At 45.0% G+C, this 17162-nt stretch overlaps 1 protein-coding gene across 4 annotated transcripts in view; it reads left to right on the top strand.

The window, feature by feature from the left end:
- Positions 1–17162, top strand: part of CTCF (CCCTC-binding factor) — a 336042-nt gene that overhangs the window by 97632 nt on the left and 221248 nt on the right. For all 4 annotated transcript variants that reach the window (XM_033940988.1, XM_033940989.1, XM_033940990.1 and 1 more), the window contains exon 4: positions 14936–15069. In XM_033940988.1, coding sequence (XP_033796879.1) covers positions 14936–15069 — 134 coding nt within the window. The remainder of the gene's footprint in view (positions 1–14935; positions 15070–17162) is intronic.

Below are 17162 nucleotides of genomic sequence, written 5' to 3' on the forward strand. Positions count from 1 at the left end.
ATCCATCGTTCTGCCAGTGTTCTTTCCGAAGCCACACTCTCATTTTGGAGAATCTGCTCTTCATACTCTGGACTGTAAGCGTGCTTTGGCTTTCTACCTAGAACGCACCAAACCTCATAGAACTGCTCCTCAACTTTTCATCTCCTTCGATCCGAACAAGTTGGGACGCCCTGTTTCCAAGCGCACCATCTCCAATTGGATGGCGGCTTGCATCTCATTCTGCTATGCCCAGGCTGGATTGCCCCTTGACAAAAAAAATCACAGCCCATAAGGTCAGAGCTATGGCAGCTTCTGTAGCTTTCCTCAGATCGACACCAATTGAGGAGATTTGTAAAGCTGCCACTTGGTCCTCGGTTCATACTTTCACTTCTCACTATTGCCTGGATACTCTCTCCAGACGGGATGGACAGTTTGGCCAACAATATTACAAAATTTATTCTCCTAAGTTGCCAACTCTCCCACCATCCCACTACGGTTAGCTTGGAGGTCACTCATTAGTGAGAATACCTGCCTGCTTGTCCTGGGATAAAGCAATGTTACTTACCGTAACAGTTGTTATCCAGGGACAGCAGGCAGCTATTCTCACGTCCCACCCACCTCCCCTGGGTTGGCTTCTCTGCTAGCTATCTGAACTGAGGAGATTCGCCCTGGTCTGGGCGGGAAGGCACTCGAGCATGCGCGGTGCGGGCGACTCGAAACTTTGAGTTTTCTTCAAGCAAGACTGCTTGTGAGGTGTCCGCATCGGGTCTCCGTTGGATCATGTCACCCATTAGTGAGAATAGCTGCCTGCTGTCCCTGGATAACAACTGTTACGGTAAGTAACATTGCTTTCCATGCCTCGAACCCCGAGAACTTCGCCTTCGAGGAGTTTGAAGCGCAAGCACTCCTTCACTCCGCCGCAGACTGGTAGTGCGGCTTCTTCCATCACGGTGCACTTGGAGTCGGAGCCTTTATCTCAATACTCTCATGAGGCTTTGCCTTTTTCCTGGATCTCCGAGCCCTCAACAAATTTCTGGTCAAAGAGAAATTTTGCATGCTCTCATTGCTGACCTTGTACTCCCTCATGGATCAGGGAGATTGGATGTGCTTGCTGGATCTCAAAGAGGCTTACACTCATATCCCCATTCATCCAGCCTTTCGCAAGTACCTCAGATTCAAGGTGGGGGATCTCCATCTCCAATACAGAGTCCTTCCCTTCGGCTTAGCAGCCTCCCCCAGAGTATTTACAAAGTGTCTGGTCGTGGTGGCTGCAGCTCTTCGCACTCAAGGTCTTCATGTATTTCCATACCTAGACAACTGGCTCATCAAAGCCCTCTCTCTTCCAGGGGTTATTGCAGCGACCCGACAGACTATTACATTCCTTCAAAGTCTGGGGTTCCATGTCAACTTTCCCAAGTCTCAGTTGACCCCATCACAGTCTCTCCAATTCATTGGCGCGACTCTGGATACTATCAGCCTGAGAGCGTATCTTCCACTATCACGTCGAGATGCCCTCATTCAGCTTTGTCAGCAAGTGTCTCGTCTTCCAACCATTTCTGCAAGGCAAATGATGATTTTACTCAGTCACATGGCTTCTACGGTTCATGTGACTCCTTTTGCCAGACTTCACCTTCGCATTCCTCAGTGGACCCTGGCATCTCAATGGCAACAAGCCATGGACCCGCCTTCTCAACAAATTGTAGTAACTCCTTTGTTGAAGAACTCTCTCTGCTGGTGGATGCTCTCTTCCAATCTTTCCAGAGGTTTGCTGTTCCACAATCTTCCTCATCAGAAAGTTCTCACCACCGATTCGTCCGCTTACGCATGGGGAGCCCACGTAGATGGTCTCTGTACTCAAGGGCTGTGGACTTCAACAGACCGTCGGTGTCGCATCAATCTGTTGGAACTCAGAGCGATTTTCAATGCTCTCAAAGCTTTTCAACACCTTCTTCATGACACAGTGGTTCTTGTCCGGACGGACAACCAGGTGGCCATGTATTATGTCAACAAATAGGGAGGGACGGGTTCTCACTCCCTTTGTCAGGAGGCTCTGAGGCTGTGGCATTGGGCAATTCATCACAACATCTTTCTCAGAGCTGTCTACATTCAAGGTCAACACAACTGTCTGGCGGACAAATTGAGTCGTCTTCTGCAGCCTCACGAATGGACACTCAATTCCCCCACGCTTCGTCAGGTGTTTGCTCGTTGGGGGACTCCTCAGATAGACCTTTTTGCGTCCCCCATCAACTTCAAACTGCCTCAGTTTTGCTCCCGCATCTACTCTCTCAACGTCTCGAAGCGGATGCTTTTCTCCTGGACGTGAGGAATCAGTTTCTTTATGCCTTCCCTCCATTTCCTCTGATTCTCAGAACTCTTGTCAAGCTCAAGGCGGACTGCGCCACTATGATTCTGATAGCTCCTCGGTGGCCCAGACAACTGTGGTACTCCCTTCTACTTCAACTCAGCACAAGGAGCCTCTACTTCTGCCAGTTTTTCCTTCTCTGCTCACTCAGAGTCAAGGGTCCTTACTTCATCCCAACCTGCAGTCTCTACACTTGACAGCTTGGTACCTGTCTACATAACAGACTCTTCTCAATTTTCTCAGTCTGTTCAAGATATTTTACTTGCTTCCAGAAAGCCGTCCACTCGTCAATGTTACGGCCAGAAATGGACTAGATTTTCTGCTTGGTGTTCCATACGTCAGCTGCAACCAATGTCTTCCTCCTTAGCATCCGTTCTGGACTATTTGCTTCATTTGTCACATTCTGGACTTCAATCTACATCTATTCGAGTCCATCTCAGTGCTATTGCTGCTTTTCATCAGCCTCTGGAAGGGAAACCTCTCTCTGCACATCCCATGGTTTCCCGCTTTATGAAAGGCCTTTTTAATCTTCATTCACCACTTAAACTGCCTCCAGTGGTTTGGGATCTTAATGTTGTTTTGGCTCAACTGATGGAACCTCCTTTTGAACCGCTTGACAAAGCTCACCTCAAGTATCTCACTTGGAAAGCTGTATTCTTGATTGCCCTCACTTCTGCTCGACGAGTCAGTGAGCTACAAGCGTTGGTTCCGGACCCATCTTTCACAGTTTTTCACCATGACAAGGTGGTCCTCCGTACTCATCCCAAATTCTTACCTAAAGTGGTTTTAAGAATTTCACATCAATCAATCTGTTGTTCTGCCAGTATTTTTTCCAAAGCCTCATTCTCACCAGGGAGAAGCGGCACTTCATACTTTGGACTGCAAACGTGCCTTGGCTTTCTACCTCCAACGCACTCAACCTCACAGAACATCTCCTCAACTTTTCATCTCCTTTGATCTGAATAAGTTGGGACGCCCTATCTCGAAGCGTACCATCTCCAACTGGAAGGCTGCTTGCATCTCTTTCTGCTATGCTCAGGCTGGTCTTCCTCTGCAGGGTCGAGTGACGGGCCACAAAGTTCGAGCTATGGCGGCATCTGTAGCTTTCCTCAGATCAACTCCTATTGAGGAAATCTGCAAGGCTGCCACTTGGTCCTCGGTTCATACTTTTACCTCTCATTACTGTCTGGATATTTTATCCAGGAGGGATGGCCATTTTGGCCAATCTGCTTTGCAAAATCTTTTTTCTTAAATTGCCAACTTTCCCTCCATCCCTTTTTTGCTTAGCTTGGAGGTCACCCATGTGTGAGAATATGCTGCCTGCTTGTCCTGGGATTATGCACAGTTATTTACCGTAACAGTTGTTATCCAGGGACAGCAGGCAGATATTCTCACAACCCACCCACCTCCCCTGGTTGGTTTCTTAGCTAGGTATCTGAACTGAGGATCCTCACAGGAGTTGAGCCCCCTAGTTCGGGCGTGAAGGCACGCGCGCATGCGCAGTGCAGCACTCGGAAGCTCTTAGAAAGATGTTCAAGCAAGTCTGCTTTCGAGGCTGTCCGCTCCGTCGGTGACGTCACCCATGTGTGAGAATATCTGCCTGCTGTCCCTGGATAACAACTGTTACGGTAAGTAACTGCGCTTTTTTGTAAGTCTCTGAGACCTCATTTGGAGTATGGTGTAGAATTTTGGAGACCACACCTTAAAAAAGATATAAACAGGATGGTCCAAAAGGCAGCTGCAAAGTGGTCTTCATCATAAAATATATGAGAGCAAACTTAAGATCTCAATATGTATATATCGGAAGAAAAGTGGGAGAGGAGAGGAATGAGAAATATTTATGTTCAGATCTGTTTTTATTGTGAAGGAAGGCAACAAAATATAGTCAACACAGTCCAGTGTTCTCCCTAGCGTGTTTTAGCCAGGCACTCTGCCCAGCTAATTTAGGTGAGCGCCCAGCTGTCATCTTGCAGCCACAGAGACCGCGTGCTAATCCTCTTGGAGTACGGAGAAGTTTTGGTTGCTGGACTGGTTCTGGGATCTGGGCTTTGAGGAAGAGGAGATACCGAATGGTTGACATCCGGCATGCGACTCGGAGGTGGCTCGCGAGTGAATTGTCAAGCGCCTTCTTCTTCCGGTTTTCTTCCCCCCGTACTTGGAGGCATTGGTACATCAGGCTAGCTTTGACCAGAGCTGAAGAACGAACAGATGCTCACCATGTGGCTTAGAGCATCACGGACCTGAGAAGCCTCTCCAAGACTCCTGCATGTCATCCAAATTTATGCACATGAGTATTCCATGTTGCCACACGTATTGTCTTTAACTCTATATGCAAGACCTTTCCATGTTCTACAGTTTTATTTTACTATTGTTGTCATTCTGGAAAAAAAAAGAGAGCTTTCTTTTTAACTGCTGTAAATACAATTTTCTAAAGTATTTTCTGTGTATAAAGAGAGATTAGGTTACTTACCTCTGCTAATCTTCTTTCTTGTAAATAGACTCTGGAATCTTCACCAGCGGTAGGTATCCGCACAAATCTTTAAACCCTCCATAGGTGTATACATCCTGTCACATGCCCTGGAGACTCCAGTCTGTACACAAGCCAGGTAGACTTAAGAAAAACAGGAAACACCAGAAAGGAAAGAGAGGGGTGCGGGGACTCCCTGCTACACATCAATCCTGCTCATGAGAAACAAAACAAAACAATATTTTATTTATTTATTCAATTTTCTATACCGTTCTCCCAGGGGAGCTCAGAACGGTTTACATGTATTTATTCAGGTACTCAAGCATTTTTCCCTACCTGTCCTGGCAGGCTCACAATCTATCTAATGTACCTGAGGCAAAGGGCAATTAGCGCCAAAAGGCAAACTTTGCATAACTTTAAATAGCAAAAAACAGAATAACTTTGGAAAAGGAGACACAGCCAGGGGAGCAGATGGGGCCACCATCCTGGGACCCTCCCAACCTTACATAGAAGGGACCAGAATGGAATTCTTAGTGAGGCTGGTCAAGAGAGAAATCCAACTTACCATTACTGACAGGTGATCTGCGAATCGGACAGAAGAGATGGGCAGGTGTGAAGATTCCAGTCTATTTACAAGAAAGAAGATTAGCAGAGGTAAGTAACCTAATCTTTTGTTCTTGTACAATAAACTCTGGAATCTTCACTAGTCCCAACACATCAAGGGGGGAGTCAATGAGCCCGCCGCCAGGACTGAAGCCCCAAAAGCAGCATCTCGCCTAGCTGCCACATCAAGTCGGTAAAACTTGGTAAAGGTATGAATCGAGGCCCAAGTGGCCACTCTGAAAATCGCCTCAGGAAGAAGACTTGGCCCAAGAGGAAGCCATTCCTCTGGTAGAGTGAGCCCTCACCCCAAGGGGAGGCTTCTTCTCCGCTGACACATAAGCAGTGGAAATGGCCGTATGGCTCCATCTAGAGATGGTAGCCTTGGAAGCAGGCCGGCCCTTGCGAGCCAGACCCACCAGGACAAACAGATGGTCTGAAAGACGGAAGTCGTTGGTGGCCTCCAGATATCTTAGGAGGAGACGCTGGACATCAGAGACCGAAATACCTGGTCCTTGGACTTGGAGCCCGATGGAGCGAAGGCAGGCAACCAAACTTCTTGATTGACATGGAACACAGAAACCACCTTCGGAAGAAAGGAAGGCACCATCCGCAAGCAAACCGCCGAATCCGTGATACGGAGAAACGGGTCTCTGCAAGAAAGAGCTTGCAGCTCCGACATACTATGTGCGGAAGTGACCGCTACGAGGAAGACAGTCTTGATGGTCAGATCTTTCAAAAAAAATCTGGTACAGGGGTTCATAGGGCGGATGAGCCAGCGAGTGGAGAACCAAGTTCAAATTCCACAAAGGATAAGGCAGCCGCAAAGGAGGCCTCAACCTGCTCACTTTCATAAAAAAGGTTTGTGTGGATACCTGCAGCTCAAAGTTAGAGAACATTCACAAACCCGTTGGTGAAGATTCCAGAGTTGATTGTACAAGAAGGCATGTTCTACTCTTTTATGAAATTGTATGGATGGATGTAAATGTGACTCGCTTAGCAATAGGTGGGGTTACAACAAATGGAGAGAGAGGTTATGAAAGCAGTGGCTTAGCCCCTTTCTCCTTCGACTTGGAACTTCCTCTGCTTCTATGGTAGCCAAAGACCTTACCTGCCTGAGTCGCACCTTCAGCAGCACTTAATTCAGCACGCAGGCTTTGGGTAATACCAGTTCTTCCACGCATGCACAGTTCAGGTCTAACTGAGCATGAGTGGAAGAACCAACATTGGCGATCAAAGCACGCCTGCTGAGTTAAGTGCTACGTAGATAATATAGAAAATAATGTATGGTAGGGCATTTTCCGTGTTTAAAGAAACATAGAAACATAGAAGATGACGGCAGAAAAGGGCTACAGCCCATCAAGTCTGCCCACTCTGCTTACCCACCCCCTGTCTATGCCCTAATGACCCAATTTCCTTATCTTGACCCTCGTAGGGATCCCACATGGGTATCCCATTTATTCTTAAAGTCTGGCACGCTGTCTGCCTCGATCACCTGCACTGGAAGCTTGTTCCAATGATCAACCACTCTCTCTGTGAAGAAATACTTTCTGGTATCGCCATGAAATTTTCCGCCCCTGAGTTTGAGCGGGTGCCCTCTTGTGGCCGAGGGTCCCTTGAGAAAAAAAATATCATCTTCCACTTCGACACGTCCCGTGAGGTACTTAAATGTTTCGATCATGTCTCCCCTCTTCCTACGTTCCTCAAGAGTGTAGAGCTGCAATTTGTTCAGTCTCTCTTCGTACGAGAGACCCTTGAGCCCCGAGATCATCCTGGTGGCCGTCCGTTGAACCGATTCAATTCTGCGCACATCTTTACTGTAATGTGGCCTCCAGAATTGCACACAGTACTCCAGATGAGGTCTCACCATGGCCCTGTACAACGGCATTATGACTTCAGGCTTTCGGCTGACGAAACTTCTATTGATACAACCCAATATCTGCCTTGCCTTAGATGAAGCCTTCTCCACTTGATTGGCAGTTTTCATGTCTGCACTGATGATTACTCCTAAATCTCGTTCTGCTGAAGTCCTAGTTAAAGTTTCTTAAAGAAGCACCATTAATTTAATCACAGATCAATCGAAATTCAACCCCTTGGCGCGCAGTCTTGAACGCTATGCAAATTACCACCCCTGCTCACGGTGAAGGAGTAGGGGCATGGAAGAGGCTCTTCCCCCACCCCTACTCCTCCTCCGTGAGCAGGGAGGGGTAATTTGCATAGCTTTTGCCACATCAATCTGTTGAAATGTTTGCGCCCACGCTTCAAGGGTCCGCCCCCTCCCAGCCCTACTGACGTTGGAACTTTTGTTTCCCACTGTGCGTGAGGGATGTGGCAGAAAGTTTTTGGCGGGTTAAATTCACAGCCAGACTTTTGGTTGTGCCTTTCCCTCTTCTTTCATCAGAGTGTTTTTGGCAGGTTAAGTCCAGAAGAGAAAAAAAATAGTTCATGGCCAGACTTTTGGTTATGCCTTTCTCTCTCTCCTTTCATCAGGGTGTTTTTGGCCGGTTCCCTCTCCTTTCATCAGGGTGTTTTTGGCAGGTTCCCTCTCCTTTCATCATAGGATGTTTAGGGCAGGTTGTCCAGAAGAGCAAAAAAAGTTCACGGCCAGATTTGTGGCTTTCCCTCTCTTCTTTCATCATAGGGTGTTTTTAGCAGGTTAAGTCCAGAAGAGAAAAAAAAATCCTTCTAGCACTCACTGTGGTTCCTGTTAAAGTGACCCATCTGCCATTCCTTTGTTTGTTCATATCTTGCCCTGCCGTAGTGCAACAGACTCCACTTTCCCACTCAAAAGTCTTATTCGTAGGTACTTTCCATTTTTTCCAAACGTTTTACCAACATGAGTTAAAAAAAAAAAGTGTTCCGAAAACAACACTGTTCAATTATTTCAGAAAAGATACTCCACAAACTAATGAAGTTGCAGGGTCAACTGCTGATGTGGCAGTTTCAGACAAAGACATTGCAGAGGCTGGTCCATCAGGGGAAATCTTTTCTGTACACACTCTGCCAATTGATAAATCTAAGCACCACCTATCCGTCATAAACAAACAATGCTTTAAAGATTTAGATTGGGTAATGGTCAAAGAAAATGGTAGTTGGTGCTCATTGTGCATGAAATTCTAAAATAAACACCCCCCAAGGAGGGACTTACCTTGTGTGATGTGCCATGTACAAGAATTCGAAAAGAAAGCTTGCTGGACCATGAAAAAATAAAACACACAATGAGTCTTCTGACCTTTTAGGGAGAGCGTGTACTAGAGCAAACTGGAATCTGTCAAATTGAAAGATCTGTATCTTTGTTAAATAACTTACAGAGAGTTGCCTTTGTGGGAGCTTTAAGATCCATGTATTGGTTGGTAAAAAATGAGTTGCCACATACAACGTTGTTTGAAAAGCTGTTGGAACACAGTAAAGAAATGGGTTGTTCCTTTTTATAACATCTCAATGTTGGTAAAAATGCACATTACACCTCAGAAAGAATACACTCCTCCCTCCTTATTTGCGGTTTCAGCACCTGCTGTTTCAACTATTTGCGGGTTTTGGTGCCGGGAACCCCCCCCCCCCCCCCCAGTGAATTGACCTTACCTGGTGGTCTAATGGTGACGCAGGGCAGGAGAGATCGTCCTACACTCCTGCCCCATGCAGAGCTGTCATCGAAAATGGCTGCTGTGAGTTCCCATGGTCTCACGAGACTACAACGGGAACTCAAGGCAGCCATTTTTGATGACGGCTTTGCATGGGGCAGGAGTGTAGGAAGATCACTCCTGCCCCACATCACTGCTAGACCACCAGGTAATGTCCAGGATGCAGGAGGGAGACGGGTTAGAGTCGGCCAAAAAGTTATTTGCAAATTTTCCAGATTTGCGGACCGGATATCTGCCCTAACCCCCGTGAATATGGAGGGAGGAGTGTAATGCAAGGGCTGCTGGATGTCTTAGCATCAGAAATAAAGTCTAACATACTGAAAAATATGCACGCGGAAAACTTTTTCAGTATTCTGTGTGATGAAACTACAGATATCTCAGTTGTAAAACCAGTGTTCTCCCTAGCATCTTTTAGCCGGGTGCTCCACTCGGCTAATTTAGATGAGCGCCCGGCTGCCTTCCTCTAATGACACGCTTTCCCCTCAAGAGTAAGTAACATTTTGAAAAAAGTTCCATGCCGGCATTTTGCTTCGAGGTCTGTTCGGCTGACTTGCTTAAGTGGTATGTGCCAGCGCTGCCCGATTCACCGACAGCCTACATGTTTCCCCTTGATCTCACCTTTAAAAGTAATTCCGGCAGCCTGCAGAGGATCACTGGTGCTGTAGCGAACCCAGCAGGCTGCCGGCAGCCTCCATAACATATTCCCTCTGCCATGGACCTGCCTCTGACGTTGGAGAAGGGGCAGGACTGCGGCAGAGGGAACATGCTGCAGAGGCCGCCAGCAGCCTACTAGGTTCACTACAGCACCAGCAATCCTCCGCAGGCTGCCGGAATTACCTTTAAAAGTTGGTCCTCAACAAGCGGTAGCCACAGCGCAGATGACCTCTCTTGCTGGGTGTGGGAAGCAACGGAAGTAAGGCCCCGCCTGTCACGAGGGCCCCGGCGGGTTTGCAATAGATAAACTGGATCTGGGGGATGGGGACTAGGAACTTTCAAACCTTTCTCATCAAATGGTGATATGTAGATCAAGGAACACAAAAAAGAATCAAACAGAAACTGCAGTAAACAAAAGGACGAGCAAGAAACAAAACAAAAACTGCAGATGATGTACAAGATGCAGGCACTGTTTATTACAACATTAGTGGTATAAATCCTTATTATCAAAGGACCCGACACATTTTTGCACTCGGCATCGGAGTCTAAGCGGCACTTGTTTATTCCATTTACTGCTGTTTGTTTCAATACCTTATTTACCACGGACCCCTGAGGAAGGCGTGTTGTCCGAAACACGGACCGTATCAGGTCCTTTGGTTGGTAATAAGGATTTATACCACTAATGTTGTAATAAACAGTGCCTGCATCTTGTACATCATCTGCAGTTTTTGTTTTGTTTCTTGCTCGTCGATATGTAAATCAAAACAAAATAACGGTAAACATAGTCCCTATCTCCTCACTTCTCTGACTTCCTTCAGTGCTGGCTTTCTTATCTTTCTGTCACCTCTAACACTCAGCTACCTTCCTGTTTTTTCCTGCTCATAGCTAGAAAATTGGTCTGTACCATATATTTATCATCTTTGTTAGTCTTTAATCTGACTTTCTGCTGGAATGTTCCTCAAGGTCTCATGCGAGGAGTGATGCATGGGTTTTGTTTATAAATTTTTATCAACAAAACTAATATACTACTTTATCTTAAAGCTAAAAGAGAAAATATAATTTTTTTTCCTACCTTTCCTCATCTTCTCATTCAATTTGTTCTATCCACTCACTGTCTGTCTTCTCTCTGCGTCTTCCATTTACTCTGTTACAGTGCCTCTCTCTCTCCCCCCCCCCCCCCAATTGGTCTGGCACCCATCTTCTTCCCTCTGTTCCTCTCATAGTCTGTCGTCTTTGTCTTCTTCCATTCCAGCGTCTTCTCCCCACTCTGTGTTCCTCATTTCCTTTCAGCGTCTTCTCTCCACTCTCTGTTCCCCATTTCTCTTTAGCGTCTTCTCCTCACTCTGTCTTCTACATTTCCCTTCAGCGTCTGTTCCTCTCCACCCCCTTTCAGCATCTGTTCCATTCCTTTCCACCACCACCCTTCCCTCTCGCTACTCCCTTCAGCGTCTGTTCCTTTCTACTGCCCTTCAGCACCCCTCGCGCTGTCCGACCATCTCCCTCCCTCCCTCTTACCTTCGTGGCGCATTATAATGTAATTTGTGCAAGCCGCCAGAACCTGCAAGCTTGGTCCCCATCCCATCCCCACAAACCATCTCGCTTCTGTGTTCCTATTTTCCCCATTTCTAATATCTCCCCTATGTATATGCCCCCCCGTGTCCATTTACCATCCACATACATGTATGTCCCCTTTATGTCTCTTTCCCATGCCCCCATGCACATAATTTCCCCTCTGTTTCTGTTACCTTCCTGTGTCCAGATTTCCCCTCTCCCACACCAATGTGTCTCTTCTCTGCAACCCTATCTAGCTTCTTTCCCTTTCTTCACTCTCAGCGAGACACATGATGGTACTACTAGGTCACATGGCCTCGACCGTTCACGTGACTTCTTTTGCCAGACTTCACCTCAGAATTCCTCGGTGGACCCTAGCATCTCAGTGGACGCAGGCTTGCGAACCACTTTCTCGACACATTACAGTCACTCCCTTGTTGAGACAGGTTTACTGTTTCAGACGCACCTTCATCAGAAGTTCCTCATGACAGATTCCTCAACCTACACTTAGGGGGCTCACCTTGACGGTCTCCGTATTCAAGGCCATTGGTCCAACACGGATCATCAGTGTCATATTAATCTGTTGGAACTCAGAGCGATCTGCAGTGCTCTCAAAGCTTTTCAACATCTTCTTCACAACCAAGTAGTCCTCATTCGGACGGACAACTAAGTTGCAATGTACTATGTCAACAAACAGGGAGGAACAGGATCTCTCCCTCTTTGCCAAGAAGCTCTGAAGGTTTGGGATTGGGCAATCCATCACAACACCTTCCTGAAAGCTGTCTACATTCAAGAAGAGACAAACTGCCTGGCAGACAAGTTGAGTCATCTTCTGCAACCTCACGAATGGACATTCAATTCCTCGCTTCTTCATCACATTTTTTCTCAGTGGGGAACTCCTCAGATAGATCGCTTTGCATCTCCCCACAACCACAAACTAATTCTAAATCCGCAAAAAAACTAAAGTATGTTGGATTACAGGTCATGCCCCAGTCCTGTCACTTAAACCCATTCTGTTATGTGCACCAGTCTAGCCTGAGAGTCCATTCAGGTATCTGGAAGTTATCCTTTACTCAAAACTAAGGCCCCATTTTATGAAGCAGCGTTAGGCTTTTTTTATTGCCGGCCGCACTGGTATTAGTTCTGATGCTCATAAAGCGATAAAAAAGCCTAATGTGGCTTCGTAAAAGGGGGGTAAGTTTCTCTTTGAAAATTTCTTAAATAATAAAATTTGGTTTTTACACCTTCATAAAATTGGATCTGTTCAAGGGTTTCTGGGCTTCAATTTGTTACATACTCTGTATCTTGCATTTATAGGGTCACGACTTGATTATTGTAATGTTTTTAATTGTAAAGATTTCAAACACTTTCAAATACTAGGTCATGCCAGACAAGGTGACCACATCACTCCACTTTTTGAAAATTGATTAAATTATAGAATTCAATTCAAATTATAGAATTCAATTCAAAATACTTGTAGACTGGATTGCCAGATTATCTTTTGAAATTAGCAATTCATAACACCTGCCTGCGTTCTTTTATTGACCATAGAGTCTGTGGCATAGATTCATTCTATCCAGTCCATCTCGGGCCTACTAATAGTCAACTCCTTGGCCACTTATTAACATCGTTCGTTTTTTCAGGGGTGCACTCAGGCTTTGGTCCCCGTTGCAGTTACTGTGTCTGACTTGGAATCTCAACCTGTTCTCTGGTCTCTGGCTCGTTTACCTTATGAGCCCTCGGAGCAGACATCCTTAATGGATCTCACTGTCAAGACTGTCTTCCTGGTAGCCATTACTTCAGCCCACAGAGTCTCTGAGCTTCAGGCCCTATACTGCAGGGACCCCTTTCTTAGAATCATGGATTCCAGCATATTTTTGTGTACTGTTCCCTCCTTTTTTCCGAAAGTGATCTCTACCTTCCACATTAACCAAGAGGTTCGCCTTCCTGCCTTTACGCCTTCCGGTTCAAGGGCACCGCTCAGGGTGTTGTGGTTGTTAGATGTGTGCAGGATCTTGTTGTATCTGGAGGTCACAAATAAGTTTTGGGTCTCCACCCATCTGTTCATACTGTTTGGTCCTGTCCAGAAAGACAGGCCAGCTTTGAAATCTATCATTTCTAGATGGATCTATGTGGCGATTTCTTCCACCTACAGTTCGGGCTCATTCTACCAGAGACATCTCTTGCTCTTGGACAGAGTCTTCAGCAATCTCTTTGGAGGAGATTTGCTACCTGGTCTCTTTGTATACTTTCCCCATGGTTTCGTACTTGGCCTTGAGGGTCTTTTCTTCCAGCGCCCCCTTCCATCAGTGCAGGCTGGGTCTCCTTATAGCACGGTTTTTCAGGTTTATCCTGTTTATTAATCTGTTTCAATGGTTTTGATTGTTATGCTATTTCATGTTAGTAGATTAGACTGAATTGTCAGGGAATTTCTCTGTATCCATCCCTATATATGTCCTCTAGATGTGATTGTCTGCTTTTAAACAAACTGGATTCCTGAGGGCACTACTGAAATAAGAGAGGAGAGGCTGAAAACATTATGTAAATGAGTTTTCCTACAAGCTGTCTGACGACCATAAATGCATAACCCACTTGTTCAGGAATAGAGTGTAGATTTACAAGAAAGAAGATTAGCAAAGGTAAGAACCTAATCTTTCACTCATTTAAATCCAAAGTAGCTTCTGTAGCTTTGTTTAATCATTGAATTCATTTGCCAGTTGTCTAAGATGTTAGTTTTACATATTGATACTAGTATCGAGCTTTTAGAGAATGACACAGTTTGTCTCTGTCTTCGCCCCATTTCTGCAGGCTCTGTCCCTGATCGTGCCCCACAGTTAACCTCGGGTACCTGTCATTCTCTAAGTGCAACATCTTCTGCCAGGGCTTTCATGTCTCACCCATTTTATGGAGTGCTTTGCTACATCCCTTAGCTTCTGGACTGGTTTGGTGAGAACACTAAAGAATGAGAAATTAGGTCTTACCCACTATCCTTCTTTCCTTTAGTACCACCAGGCCATTCCAGAGGCCCACCAATGGATGTCTTCATTCATCAAACTATGAGGTACTCTGCTTTATTCATTTCCTTCTGATAAGGCTTAACTTTTCAGCATATTTCTTTCCCAGTTCCATAAAGACAATATGTAAACACAAATAAATGTTATTTACATATCAAGTGGAAAGATTGTCATATGGGCCATTGCTTTGTCAGTGAAAATACTGGATTGCTTAGGCTGCACAGTGCCTTTAAGGGACATCACATAAAACTATTTTGCTTCTCTATCTCCATTCATTGGTTGACAGGCACAATATCCATAGGTTCTGGATTGGTCTGGTCACACTAATTGAAAGAAAATTAGCATGTAAGACCTAATTTCTCATTATTCTGCAGAAAGGGTGGTGAATGCAAGTACATGGCATAGTGTCAAAAGCTTGGGTCAAGCACAGAGGATCTTGGAGAAAGAGGGGATGATGAGCATATGATGTAGACGGGAAACCTGAAATAGGCCTTAGGAACTTTATCTGCTATCATGTTCTACATTTCTGTTCCTCACAAGCAAATGCCTGTATATGTGAAAATTTAATCTTTCATACCCCATCTTTCAGATCAGTGACAAATAGCAAGTCACTAAATTCTGACTATGGTGCATTATTTATTAACTTTTTTCTTGTTTGCGAATTCAGGTACTCGTCCTCACAAGTGTCCTGACTGTGACATGGCCTTTGTGACCAGTGGAGAGTTGGTTCGGCATCGTCGTTACAAGCACACTCATGAAAAACCTTTTAAGTGTTCAATGTGCGACTACGCCAGTGTGGAGGTAGCGTTTTGTTTTGTTTTTTAAGTAGATACTAGTAGTTCCTTTTTGTAATGTTAAATTTACATTTTTGGATTGTGTTTATAGAAGCTAAGTAGGGAAAGCATGTAGAATATAGTTTGTGGAATTCTTTCCAACTCGTGTATGCATTTGAAAGTAGTAGGAAACGGGTTAATCTTTCAGAGTGAGCAATGTGATGGGGTAGTTAGGAAGGGCAATTTTTGGTGGTTGGGGACAGTTCAGAGGGGTTAGGAGAGTTAAACAGTTTGAAAGGAGAAATGTATGTAAAATTCTGTGCTACAGAAGTTTACACCTGTGCAGAGTTTACCTTTCTCGGGAGACAAGAAGATATAATATTCTCACAAGTGGGTGATATCCACGGAACCTGGTACAGACACACACCAAGTGTACCATGATTTAAAATTTTCAAGCAGTGCCCATACCACATAGCGTGTTGTTGCCTTCCCACCTGATGTCAGCTTACAGGACCTGCAGTTCTTCATTTTCCATAGAGCTGAGAGACTGTGTCTTCAGTGTTCTCAGTGCATCAAACGTTTTCAAATTTTGGTGCTTTCCCATCATTATTTTCCTTTGTTTTTGTCATCAGTCTTTGAATTTTTCATTTTTCACAATTTTTGGTCTTCGAGCCATTTCAAGCCTTTTTTTTTTCCTGGGAGTATCGATATCTTTTGGGTTGCTTTTTATTTGAGTTCACCGGGCCATTAAGCCCTTTCACCTTGCATCAACAGTTTTCCTCTCCATATCTAAACTGGTACCAAGTGATTTCAACAAATGCTCTCGATGCAATAGGACTGTCTCAGGCTTTGACCCGCATAATTTGTGTGTCCATTGCCTAGGTCCTGAACATTGGGACATTGAGTATATCCTATGTTCCTGTATGCAGAAGAGATCACTTTAAAGCCTGCAAACTTCAATTCAAAAAATCTTTTGGCATCATGTCGACATTGAGCATGACTGGGAATTTGTAACTCAATGTTCAACTTCCTAGAACACTGGCATCAACATCTGCACCATCTGTATCAACAATGCTTCGGAGTCAACTCAGCGCCAAGACTCTACTTCTTCATTAATGCCTCGCACATCTGAGGTCCTTGCACATAGAAAAACTAAGAAGCATAAACTTTTTTTACTGGGGATACTAAGCATCGACTTCATTGACACAAGCTAAGCATTGACGTGTGGATAACTGTTCTCCATCCATCCAGCGGGTGTCTCCACACAGGTGTACCTCCAACCTCAATGAGGTCACACATGCTAGACACATGAAACAAGGGACCACAGATCAGTAATAGAGATTTGAAAGCAAAAAAATCTTAACTGGAAACCTCAAGAAGTCAGACTCAATATATTCAGCAATACTAGAGAAAGAGAAACCAAATACTGTGCAATATAATCAAGAGATGTGCATTTCCAATGATGCATATTTTTTTTTGAGGCCCTCCAAGTACCTACAAATCCAATATATGGCCCTGCAAAGGGTTTGAGTTTGAGATAACTGCTTTAAAGTGTTCCATGGACAGCACAAATTGAAAACAGGCTCAGTCTTGATTGCCTGCTGAGTTAAAGAGGCAATTGAAGCAACTTGTCTCCTGAATTGTGAGGAGGTTCCTGCAGGCTTGAGAGTTCTCAACTAGAGCTCAGACAGCTTCTTGGGTGGAATTTTGGGCAGTCAGCCGAAAGGTCATCTGCAGAGCAGTATCTATCTTTGTTGCAATTCTTTGTGAAGCATTAAAAGATGAAATGCTGCCTTTAGCAGGGCATCATTGCAGGGAAGCTTGTCTTTCTTCTCCTCCTCCTTCTTAAAATAAAACATCCCATCAGTCTGGGCTGATCTAGCTGGATGGTAAAGGTGAAATTTTATACTTGTTAATTTCCTTTTCTTGAATCCTGCTATACCAGTCCAGGACCCACCCAGGAAAATGAGAGTGCTGGTAGCCCATAGGTTTTGGCTGCTCTCTCCTCTTCATTATACCTTTTTTTTTTTTTTTTTTCCCCATGTTCTGGGGTTTGCAGAGGGTACCTGGTAGATAATGGGTTCCCTTCTATACACTAAGGATCAGATTCTCTAACGCTCA

Source organism: Geotrypetes seraphini, chromosome 4 (assembly GCF_902459505.1).
Source record: "Geotrypetes seraphini chromosome 4, aGeoSer1.1, whole genome shotgun sequence".
Classification (NCBI taxonomy): Eukaryota; Metazoa; Chordata; class Amphibia; order Gymnophiona; family Dermophiidae; genus Geotrypetes; species Geotrypetes seraphini.